Source organism: Pocillopora damicornis, chromosome 6, assembly GCF_964200805.1.
Source record: "Pocillopora damicornis chromosome 6, jaPocDami1.2, whole genome shotgun sequence".
NCBI lineage: Eukaryota > Metazoa > Cnidaria > Anthozoa > Scleractinia > Pocilloporidae > Pocillopora > Pocillopora damicornis.
Genome location: NC_142675.1, coordinates 18495445 through 18507089, shown reverse-complemented (window position 1 = coordinate 18507089; position 11645 = coordinate 18495445). Strand labels below are relative to the sequence as shown.

General features: G+C 38.3%; 1 protein-coding gene across 5 annotated transcripts; it reads left to right on the top strand.

Annotated features, from left to right (window-relative positions):
• The first annotated feature begins 232 nt into the window (after window positions 1–232).
• Window positions 233–10972, top strand: LOC113674276 (protein C-ets-2). Of its 5 annotated transcripts, none has more exons than XM_089210979.1 (5): window positions 233–367; window positions 5005–5231; window positions 5590–5748; window positions 8499–8644; window positions 10108–10972. In XM_089210979.1, exons 2-5 carry the CDS (start codon window positions 5062–5064, stop codon window positions 10329–10331), a joined length of 699 nt encoding a protein of 232 aa, XP_089067105.1. In that variant the 5' UTR covers window positions 233–367; window positions 5005–5061; the 3' UTR covers window positions 10332–10972. The 5 variants fall into 5 exon arrangements, with proteins under 5 accessions (XP_089067105.1, XP_089067106.1, XP_089067107.1 ...); XM_089210981.1 differs by lacking the exon at window positions 5590–5748 and adding an exon at window positions 4830–4910 and having other exon boundaries at window positions 259–367; XM_089210980.1 differs by lacking the exon at window positions 5590–5748 and having other exon boundaries at window positions 236–367.
• The last annotated feature ends 673 nt before the right edge of the window (window positions 10973–11645 follow it).

Sequence of the window (11645 nt, the reverse complement as noted above, 5' to 3'; positions counted from 1 at the left end):
GAGGTCGAAAAGTGCTTGATATCAGTGCCCAAAGGAGGCATAGAAGTGTCAAAATGTGTTTGCTCAATCCTGCAAGTCTGGCGTATCTTAGGCTCTGAATCATAAACGTTCTTGTGGAAAACCAAACAAAATGTATTAGTACGTGCCGGTCGTACTACACAACCTGTGGTGACCATGGTGATCGATGCTGACTAACCGGATGATTACACATACGCAGGCTCATACATCACTCTCCTTTCATAGAAAGCACTCTAACATTAGCAGCTCAACGGTGAATCTTGGAGACTGAATCGAGGATTAAAAAACTAGCTTGAGAACCCGACTGCTGACAGAAAGGAAGGCGGATTCTGATCTTGTCTTGTTACAGGTAAGGTTAAGCAATGATGTAATTGTGATTGCTAGCTTTTTCAGGCTAGCCTAAGAGCTACTCCAACTGAAAGTTAAGACTCTTTAAAGCTGAACTTTCCCAATGAATCATTCGGTTGTAATTTCATAGTTGTTTGTAATTTTCGATGGAGTATTAACAAGCAAACCACAACTGGTAAAATGTGAATTCTGTCTTTTAACTTGCACCGCGTAAAACATGCATGCCTTATAATAGGAAATGAACAATTCTGATAGTCGTGGTTTATGGTGTTGCAGATGCCACGATCTCCCCTCCACGACACAAATTAGCAAGTGGACCGTAGGCCCTTTAGTTAAGGCCAAATACAGCGGCGGCTCTTTCAAACGAGTAACAAGATCGTGCGCTCATATATCAGCTACATACGGAAGAACTTGCTCTCGCGACTGAACGGAAATTTCCGTTAGAAACACCGAGAAACATCGAATATATTCGAGCCAAGTACATTGAATTCCCGCACGATCTTGAGAAAGCAAGCGCAAAAAATTTTACTCCGCTGTCTTACCAACAATATTTTAGCCTCCGTGTATTTTCAGCGTGTGAAGGAGATATAAAACTTTCCTTCAGCAAGGAAACCATAGCGTGAAGACCCGGAAATCCGTTCAGTGAATACTGCCTGTCCCAACCACCAGCTAGAAAGTACCACCTTTCGCTGAGCAGCTCTTCTTATTGCTCACTATCATTTGCAGTTGCAAACTTAAAACCGCTTAACATGCCCATAGTTTTAGTGTAAGTGAATTACTTGTTACCATTGCATGCCTTACCTTGAGATCCGGACTGAAGGAGAATGTAAAGGGGTGTTTGACTTAGTTTCTTTCTTGAAAGTCATCTTACCGTTTGCATCTGGCACCGCCCAAGTGGAGACTCTCTTTTTACTGAAGTTAATGTTGGAGCTTTTGTTTAGATGGGGTTTCTCCGGGCAAGTAAGTAAGAAGGAGAAGTTGGAGTCGTATGCCCATCCACATAAAAGGAAATGTTACATTTCAATTGAATGAACTGGTCATGTTCTTTTCTCCGGTTTGATAAAAAGGAAAACAAAACAAATGTAATTCCTAATTGCAAAAAAAGGCTCCGTTTTAATCTGGTTGATGGGTTCGATGGTTTTTGATGAGCACGGTGACCGCACTGAAAAAAAGAAAAATGTTTGATTCCGTCTTCTTTTGACTTGCTTGCTGCAGAAATGGAACTGTTCTGTTTTGCCTTTTTTAGTTAACCTCTTGGCTGTTTGTTTGTTTGTTTTCTGTTGCAATAAATGGAGGACCATGCTGTCAATTGCGTAACTAAAGTGGATTTAAAAAAAATTCGGAAAGCTTTTAAAGATGGCCTGTCCAGTGTGGCGCTAGAACCAGTCGACCCATAATGCTAAATGGGAGTAAGTCAACCTCATTATAACGATACTTCCCTATTTCGTCCGTGTCATAAAAAAAAAAAAACTAAGAACGTTCTAGATTGAACAGAGTTGGTATAATCACAAACAAATAGCCAAGCTGGTGATTAAAATGCTTTGCTCCTGTTTAAAAGTAGCTCATTATTAGGAAAAAGTCATGAAAAAATTTTTGCACATTCGTGAATGGCAACCGAGTAAGATGTACGTTCCATTCTGTCCTATTTCACACTCAAGATCCAAATAGTAACTCTCCTTACTGTCTGCCTCATGCAACGTTAGTTTCGAGCATTTGGCCTTGGATCTCATAATAATACCCCAAGCGTTATATTTCCCTATGATTCTCATCACCTTAGGGCTTGATATTGTATTGATATTGGAAAGAGAAATCATGTCTTGGTCATTCCTGGGCGTGGGAGGGTGAAAACAGTTAATGATATTTATAGTCTGCAATGTACGATGAGAGTTAGTTCGTATCTTTGACATGGCAGTCTTCACTTTCAGAACTCAGAATAAACTCGTTGCATGTTTCAATCCTAGATCTCGTTAGTGTGAATACGCCCATCTACAGGTGTGTCATGTGTTTACCCTTGGTGCGATAAAAATTTGTTTGTCGCGATCGTATGATTTCATCTCTGCGTGAGACTCCAGTTTGAACGCAAAATTGGCGTGTCATCAGAAAGCCGATATAAACGTATGATTTCCCCGACTAACCGAAATTCGTTCCAGTCAGAAACACTCCATCGCCGTCGGGCCAAGCAATTCTCTGTCCTCTCGACCTGTTTTCCGGGAAGTACACTCCACACTTGAAATAAACACCCTCAAATTTCTTTACCTGCTTTGCAGAAATCGTCACTGCGCTGAAATATGCCCTTGATTTTGTTTCGAGAGGGTAGGTTGTTTTTTGAAGTTGCAGATGGGTGTAAGGAGTCTAGACTTACCTCCTACAGTGACCTTGTGTGTAGCGTGATTTTCAAACATCCGCCTGGTATTAATGGTTTCCGCTTTGGTTTGACACTATAGAAAATATTGTCAAGGTGTTCCCAAGCAAACATGTGCAGACTTTGCGATCATACAAAGTATTACAGTCAACTTGAAAGGCTAGACGACGTTTCTTTTCCAGTTGTCAGATTTAGCGAGAGTGGTGCGCTTATGGTTCATTTAAAAATTGCAAGCGCTCGGCGACCCATCGATGAGAATGGGTTGTCCTTTTCACTAAATTGTGTCGTTTTTTGTTTCGGTGTTTTTTTTAGTTTTCTTTTGTTTTTTTGGTGTCTGTTCCTTAGCTTCGGGTGATCTAAAGTGAAAGACGATAGTGCCGAAGAAATAACTAAAAAATAAAGTCTCCTTCTCATATTCTTCTTTCATTTGTTAGGCGTTCGCCCTATGAAAGCGTCGTGTGCGAACTGAGCGCCTTTGAGATTCACCAGAAATATTTTAACTTAAGACACACTCTAATATCAATCGTTTTAGGGGAGGGGAGGGATGGGGAATCATTCAATAGTTTTAGTGTCCTTTTGTCACTGAGGACTTGAAGGCGAGACCCTGTTTACAACAAAGAAAACCGAAGATACCTATATACCTTATATATATATAGAATTTTTTAAGGACTGAACCAATCAGTTTGAAAGACAAATTGAACAAGGGACGTTCATTTGAAAAACTATTTCTTAAACAAAACGAATTTCAAAATTTTTTTGGTCTCTGACCTTCTTTGGCAGAAAATAATCGCTGAGCTAAAAGCGTATTCCCCTTTCAAGACTGAAAGGTATGAAAAGCTAATGCACACCTGGTCCCTTAGTGCGAGCTTACTGTGGGATAATTGTCCACATGTAGTCTGATAATCACATCGGGAGCCCTGACAAAAAAAATTCATAATCGATGGTTAATCTTCTCTGTGCGTAATCTAAATATAGAGAGTTTTGGTAGTTGTTTTGTCCTGCGGTTCCGAAATATTGTAAGTTGAATAGGAAGTTTTCTTTTCTTATGATAAATGAAGTGAAGAGCGCAAAATATGCGAATCCCAACAAACGTTCGCAAATATTTATTTGGGTAATGCTAAACCCCAAAACACTATGCAAATAAAGTACAAATTAGGACTGCGCAAAGGAAGGAATTTTGACGGGCGACAGGACGTTTTCAAGAATTCATTTGTCATTCTTTAATTCCAGGGCAGCTGCCCTTTCCACAGGAACCGCAAGGAAAATTAACAGGAAGAGGCTAACACAAGTGTCGAGTGGCCTTTTAAGATGAAATCTCGAAATGCCGAGAAGCAAAAAATAGCCATCTATAAGTCGTTGATACTGTCATCTGACTCTAAAAGATATTTTTGTTTAGATTACTCAAGCTTTAATTTGATCTCGCAAGAAAAGGGAGTACAGATATATTTGACAATCGGCAGAAACAAACAAATTCGGAGCTCAACAAATCGAACTCGCGGGAATCGCCAATTTTAAACCTGGGATCATTAGAAATCTGTCAGTCAAGATTTAAGATCCCTTTACTCAGGAGATTATGCAGATACTCTGCAAAGAAGCGTTTTTTGAAAAACAATCAGTCCCCCGGGAAAAAACCATACGCCGAAGGAATTTCCGGTACAAAACCACAGTGTAATTTTGGCATTGTCATTGGTCGTTATTGTCGCGCGCCGGAAATCAGTAATTTCCAGAGATAACACTATGATTAATTAATTTTTCATTCTTGTCGTATTTAACAGCGTTTATGTAAAGAGAGAAGGTTCGCTGAGCTTCTGTCACTAAATACAGAATTGTTTGCAGCTTTGAAAGCGCCTTTTGTGTCTTTTGTCAACAGAATGCGAACCCACGCCGTAATGTCGAGTGATGCTCTTTGTTCCCATTTCCGGCCGCCAATAACAGATAACGTCATGTTTCCGTTTCCGGTTAATTTCCGCAAGCTTGCGGTGATACAGCGTCACGTGCAGGAATTTTCGCTTTAACTCATTTTAGTGAACAAGTTTAAACCATTGCTTGTTTCTAGTATGGACCAATTCAATATTCCAACGCAGATGGCTTTGTTTCACAGCCAAAGACAAGCCGACAGCGCTGATTTTGCAACTTTGACCGAGGTGACAAAGTGGACAATTTTCCCGCCGCGTAATTTCCGGTCTGTGGTGAAGAGGTCACTGTGAGATCAAAGCACCCCACAATAGCCGTTGCTAATTCCTGTCTCCTTTCATTTTTGTATCTTGTGGTTACAGCATTTCGTGGGCGTAGAGCGGAAATATCAAGCACTACGAGCGTAGAGAGCCGGTAGCATGTACTCCTCTAGAGATAGTCAACAGACTTCTATAAACTGCGCAGAGAACAGATCCAGGTTAGAGGGTCTGCCACTCACTCACGAACCCCGTGTTTGGCCATACAACCCACGAACAGAGATGTACCCGTACCAAATCGATGCAAGTGAGCACAACAAATCAAACTCCAGGTAATTTTTTTTTACATTTTATTTTTGCCCGAATGGTCCTATGTTCAGAAGCCTACCTCATCATTATTTCAAACGGCTGTTTTAAATTTAATATATATTTCCCCGCGATTTAGGTTATGTATAATACGTGCGTCCATCGCGAAACTCATTCGAAACCGTCAAAGCGATTCTTAAAAATAATTGTTCAAATGTCAGCTTTGTGGCCAAATTTAGCCTCCATGTCAGACCACTGCTTCCGCTCCACTGCTTTCTTGCGTTTTTGCGAAATCCGTTCAACGAGCGTGGTCATTTCCTAGGTTTGCGTTTTTGATTCGAAAGGTTTATGTTGTATCTGTTATTATCACCGGTTTGAGGCTAGGAGAAGAACCGCTAGCACCGACGCTTTAAACAGTCACTTAAGATCACTACTTCGAGAACGAGATAATCCATTCGTCAGCGAATCTACGCGATCTTTCCAGGAACTTCCCTTTGTTACACACGACTTTCCTGGGCTAAATTTCTTCAAAAATCTTTTAAGGTAAGTTCACTGAGTAGGGCTGATGTTTAACCAGACGACTTCTCTATAAAATCACTCTTGCATTTCACCCATTACTAATTATTTGTTCATTTTATTTTTAAACTGGCCGTGATAAACCGAGAAATCCGCTTTCAAAAATAAGTCAAATCCAATAGAGAGAATATCTGCTTAGAATTTAAATCTGCTGTAGAGTGCGACTTTTTTTCTTTCATTTCACTTTTGAAGGGCCAGGTTGTGTATTGTTCGAATAGTTTGACGTTGAAATATTTTGTTCGCCTTACTTCGTTCATTAGCCGATATTAGTCAATTGTAAAATTATTTGAACCGATTTTAAATGATTCCTCAGCAGACACCGAACTACTCGTAGAAAATCAAACCCAGGACCTTCCGTTGCAGAAAAATTTGACTGTTTAACAATGTTTTAGCTTTCAGCTTGAAAGTACCGTTGCACCATTTGTTTTTTTGAAAATGAGTGAAAAATAATAATAACAAATACTGCATGTTCCGAAAAAGTCAAGAGAGTGTCTAAGAGGAAGGGTCTACGAATTTCCTGTTTGGAAATACGTAAAGGTGTCCTAAATTACAATATTGCGTTTTTCTGATATGGTTTTCCGGTTGTAAGAAAGAAAACAAAGAAGGAGAAAATGACTAAGCTGCAACTTTTGTTTTGGCTGTAAGCAGGCATTATCCTTAGGTCTCAAAAGGGGAAGTTTTTGGGTTTTTCGTGGAAATTGAAATATCTTTATTGCAATCGAAATGACATGTTTTCAAGTCCGTCAGACTTTTTACTGCTAATTGCCGGGGTTTTTGTACGGACGAAATAAAGAAATTAACGAGCTGGAAAAGAAATTGGAAAATCTTGTAATGAGGCAAGGAAAGACGTAAAGAATTTGAGGAATGCTTAAAACGGGTGTGGGTTGGGTCGGGAGTGCACTTCGAAGTTTGAAAACAACATGTAATCTATCAGGTATCGAATTTTCCTGACAGAAATGGGCAATATGCTCTGAGAGTGAGACATGTTAATTACTGATAAAAAGGTATGCTATCAAAAGCACCGGAAGACCCTTCAAGAAGCCTCTTACTGAATCTTGAGAATTCTTTTTATCAAAGTTGAGCCTTTTCAAGTTTTCACTTTACAAAAATTAATAGAAAATTGAGATTAAAAAAACCTTTGAATTAGACCTCAGTTGGCTTTGCTCGCTGTGTTTTCAACGCAGCGTACGGAATTCGTTTTCGTTCAAATCAAAAACATTTGCAAAATGAACTGCATTTGAAGCCACAGAGTATTTGAACCAATATTTTGCCTCTTTTAAACAAGAAAACTTGAAAGATTTTCTCATCAAACACATCTACTTAAACTTAAAAAAAATGACTATGTTAAAAATAGCATATACAGGTTTTGTAGTAAGATTACTCAGAGGTCGCAACGATTAGGTTTACTTCAAGCCGAGAGTGTTGTAGGAATGCACAGATCAGGCAGAGTTTGGAATATTATCTCATTTACACCTATAAATTAAAGCTTGCAGTTCATAGGCACGTAATGTTTTAACTTCCATCTCACCCGTTACGCAATGGGAACCACAATAGGAACAAGCTTTTGTTTTGGCTAATTTCTTAATAACATTATCCTTTCCTGTATCACCTTTGCATTTCATCACGTCTTGAATATTTTGAGCATGGTTGCCCTCGAGTTCCATGTTTGTTCATGGGGTGCAAAACAAAATAAAATACTTACCTATTTGCACGGTCATTGTGGGAGTCGTGCCAAGTCACGTATAAAAAAAGTATCCCTCTATTAGCAATGCTTTTTGGAGAAAAAAACTTAGTCTAATCGCACAATATTTTTGTCGATATTCAAAGAAGATTTTTTATGCTCTCTCTCTGTATTGTTCAAAGTGAGCTTTCCAAAGAAGCTTACACATAACATTTCTCATTTATTTGCGAGTGGATTCCAGTAACCCTCTTAGCATTATAAGGATTTTTTACGTCAGAAAAGCTTCAATTACGTGACACATTCCTGTTGAAACGGGCTTAAAGCGATTTTGGTGCACATTTGTTTTCTTCATCATTTGAAACAAGCCGGGGTTGATAAACCAGCTGATTGTCAATAAGCGAGTTTGTGCGCTTGGAAGGATCATTTTTTCTCAACCTCTGACAGAATGCCACTTCCGAGGTATACTAGTTCGTAGTTCTACTCCTTTTAAGGGCCAAAAATATTACATAGTTCCGTCCGTTTGGGGTAATTCCGGAATTCCGAGGTTGTTAATGGTCAGTCTATAAATATATATATATATTTACAAATATTGCTTCATGGGTTTAAAAATTGATTTATTTTTTGCCAAATTTTATCCAGAAATTTCCCCATGTTTTTCTGTGGGCGTTATTGAGGTGTGACTGAATGAAAATAAGCGAAAGTAGTTCCTTCTCGCTCAAAACTCTTTGTCCAACAAAGAAATCAAGAACTTAGGGGATTTTTTTACTTGTATATCACACTGTAGAAGTATGAGCTTTAATGGATGAATTCCAGAAGAAGCCGTGACAACTTCCGAAATATTTGTAGGCACGATTCGTGCAAAGAATACAAACAAGCTCAACAGGAAACGAGCAATTGAACTCTTCCGATTACATCAAATAACTTATAAGCCGAACATCACGCTATTTCATAGTTGTACGTGTCGTGGCAGAAGTGAAACCTCAGCGAGGAATTCAAGAAGATTTCCAGAGAAATTCATGGCTTGCGTTTTTCCTAGGTTGGATCCAGCTTTAGCTTATCCCGTTCCTTTGAGACCAAGTGTTTTTCAGCACGCACGATTCATCGATAAAATGCAACCCAGCATGGCGAGAGTGAAGCAAGAAAAGTACGAGATGGCGTTCCCGGAGGAACCTTTAAGCGAAGGTAGGTAATAAGGGTCGATAGTTAAGAACTGAACCGAAAAACTCTTTTCGAAGCGAGTTTAAGTATGATGTTTACAGCAGTTAGAATGAACGCAGGTTTTGTACTTTCGTTGTAATCCCTAAATCAACTTTTAACTCAGGATACCAAATATCTCTTGTTCACAGTTAATGCAAAAATTTTAACTAAAGCATTAAAAAATCTTAAGGCGATAGCAATTAATTCAGTTTCTCGGTTTTGCCTTTAGCCAATATAGTTCATAATTGTACAATTCTACCACTCAGCAGGGATTTTAGGCAGTCTTCATGTAGTTGTTATTCATCGTATATTTACATGTTTCATGACTGATTGAGGACGAAAATTTTGATTCCCTCAAATGTCGTAAGAATGAAAATTAAGACAACCTATCCATGTACAAAAACCAAAAAAACCCAGCTAGTATCACTAGGCTTAAAACACAGGAAACAACGGCGATTCTAAGAAGAATGATTTAAGCAAAATGGAACGTGACAGCATTCAGGGATTATTCAATTGTGTCGGTTGCCTTGTTAACGAAACAATTGGTTACCTCAAAGCTAACGTCATGCTTAGACTGAGCCATCTATTTTCATGAATATTATTATAAATAGAAATGAATAAAACCAAAACGTCAACTGTTGCAACAGGGAAATCGAATGGTCCTTTAGCATTTACGCAATTCCGCAACGCATTAAAAGTTCCGTATCGAAAATAGATTTTTGTTGGTTGTAATTATCCCCTGAGAAGAGAGTATGACGAAATACTTTAGATATAATTTGGGCAGGAGTGTTTTTTTTTTTTCTGTTGTTGTTTTTTTTTTCCTAATGTATGATTCTTGCTCAGTCGTAGATAATTGAAAATTAATTTTATCATTATTAAGGGGCTGTATGAAAACTGAGTCATCGCGGGCTTTTATGGTGTGTTTATTGAGATAGGTAAACTTGTTCAATCCTCTGTTTGTAATTTTCCAACTTACACATTGGGTAAAAATCCTTAGTGTGGTGTTCTTTCATGTATTTTGCCAAAGGTGACTTCTGTGACCTGATGTGAAGCTACAACCGGTATTCTTACATGAACAGAGTTGGAAGTTACGAAATAGAGCTTGTCTTAATTGTCGCCTGTAAATGTTGCTAAAGTCGGAGATTTAAAAAAAGATAGATATCCAGTGTTTCAGGGTCCTATTTAAACCTCCTGTGTTGAACTAGATGCTTCTGGTATTGATATGAACATGCTAGAAGAGATTTGAAATTCATAGCAGAATGGGTTTACAACGCTTCCGTCTCTTTTCTCTCATTTTCTCACTCTTTCTCCACTTTTCTATGTATTTAACTCGTACATGTCTATTTATTTATTAATTTTTGTATTCTATCTTTTTTTCCTATTCATTTCTTTATTTAGTCTTGAATATTTCAATTTAATGTTTATCCTTTTGTTTCTTTTTATTTCAGTTGATCCAAGAAGGTGGAGTCGCGAAGATGTAACACGCTGGCTCCAATGGACTTCTGAAATGTTTCATCTTGGAAGCATTAATCCCGAGCGATTCCAAATGAACGGTAAAGCTCTATGTCTCATGACCATGGATATGTTTCTGTACAGAGTTCCGGAGGGAGGAAATATCTTGTATCAAGACTTCCAAAGGAGACTTCGAAACGCTGTGGCTTTGCAGAATTAACCGCGTACTACCTGCTAGATCTGTGACTAAACGTGATGTAAGACGGCTTTGGATTGGAGTTTGGAACTAAGATAAGCTGAGCAGAATTTAGATAAAGTGTAAACGGGTTGTCTAAAGAGGACTGAGACGAAATGAAACCAGTGCCTTGCAAGAAAAGCTAGTCAAGAACGTCGTTAAAAAATATCGCGTGAAAAGATTGCAGTTTATTTGTGTTTTTCTGCACATCGATGACTTTGGAACTTTCGTTGCCTCTTAGAGTTTAGATTGAGGACTGTTTTTTCGGAATTGGTTGCTGTTTTTTCTTTCGGCTTCCTCAGGAAGTGGGAAGAACGATAATTAATGCGATAGGTAACGATTTAAAGAAAAAAAAAGAGCAAAATAATTGTTTTTGAGTAGGCTTGTTACTCGAGTTAATAAAACTAGTGTTATTTGTAGGAGAAAGAAAGCTCATAGCAAATTATTTGAAATGAATGAAAGTATGATTCGTTTCTTGTAAATAGTTTACAAAGATGCTTTATTTTTATGAAATATTCAAGACGTACAACTAAGTTTATATTTCAAGTCATCACAGACGTAATACATTTTTACAGTCATGTTTCTATCATGAATCAATAAACATTTAACAAGAGATTTATTATTCATTGGAGTTTGTGCGGTGCAATATATTCCACATTCCTTGTCGAAATATTATTTTGTATTTTGTAATGTCTGGAAAACCGACTTTGGACACATATTTCCGCAAATACGCTCATTTTAACGAGCTGGTGTTTCGGCTTTTTGTGATGAGTTCCGTAATGGCTTAATGAAGTCTGAAAGAAAAAAACCGCCAACGACTCTCACTTTTCATAGTGCCCAAATTCATGCAATGGCGGTGACATAAAAGAGCCGTTGGCGTCATTTCAAATAAATTTTGGTGTCTCTATATCGGTTACGATTCATTTCTCTTCGCATATCTGGTAATTTTTAGTTCACTCGCAAGATAGCCTATCTCTGGGGTCACAGAATTATTTCAATATCTCGTAGACTTTATTCGGCAAACTGGCGCGCGCGCATGATAGTCGAGACCTTTGGCGCAGTTAAGATTTAAAAATTAGTGCTAATCCACCCACGACAATCAGCTCTATTACTCCATCCAACTGACGCATAGCCCGATGGAAAGATTTTTTCAAGCATGTCTTTGTTCTAATTGAAGAGAAATAGAGGGGGAAGCGGAATATTAGAGCCAAGGAGATAATGTCAAAGTTAAGTGGTGTTAAAAGCTTAATTATTAAGGAGGCGCATGATTACTTAAGCGATATACACCTAATAAACTTT

Bases quoted from the DNA above. Each gene is read 5' to 3' on its own strand.
- LOC113674276 (XM_089210979.1), top strand. From the start codon at position 5,062: ATGTACTCCTCTAGAGATAGTCAACAGACTTCTATAAACTGCGCAGAG. The intron at 5,232-5,589 runs GTAATTTTTTTT...GTTTGAGGCTAG, and splicing joins CACAACAAATCAAACTCCAG to GAGAAGAACCGCTAGCACCG. The intron at 5,749-8,498 runs GTAAGTTCACTG...CGTTTTTCCTAG, and splicing joins TTCTTCAAAAATCTTTTAAG to GTTGGATCCAGCTTTAGCTT.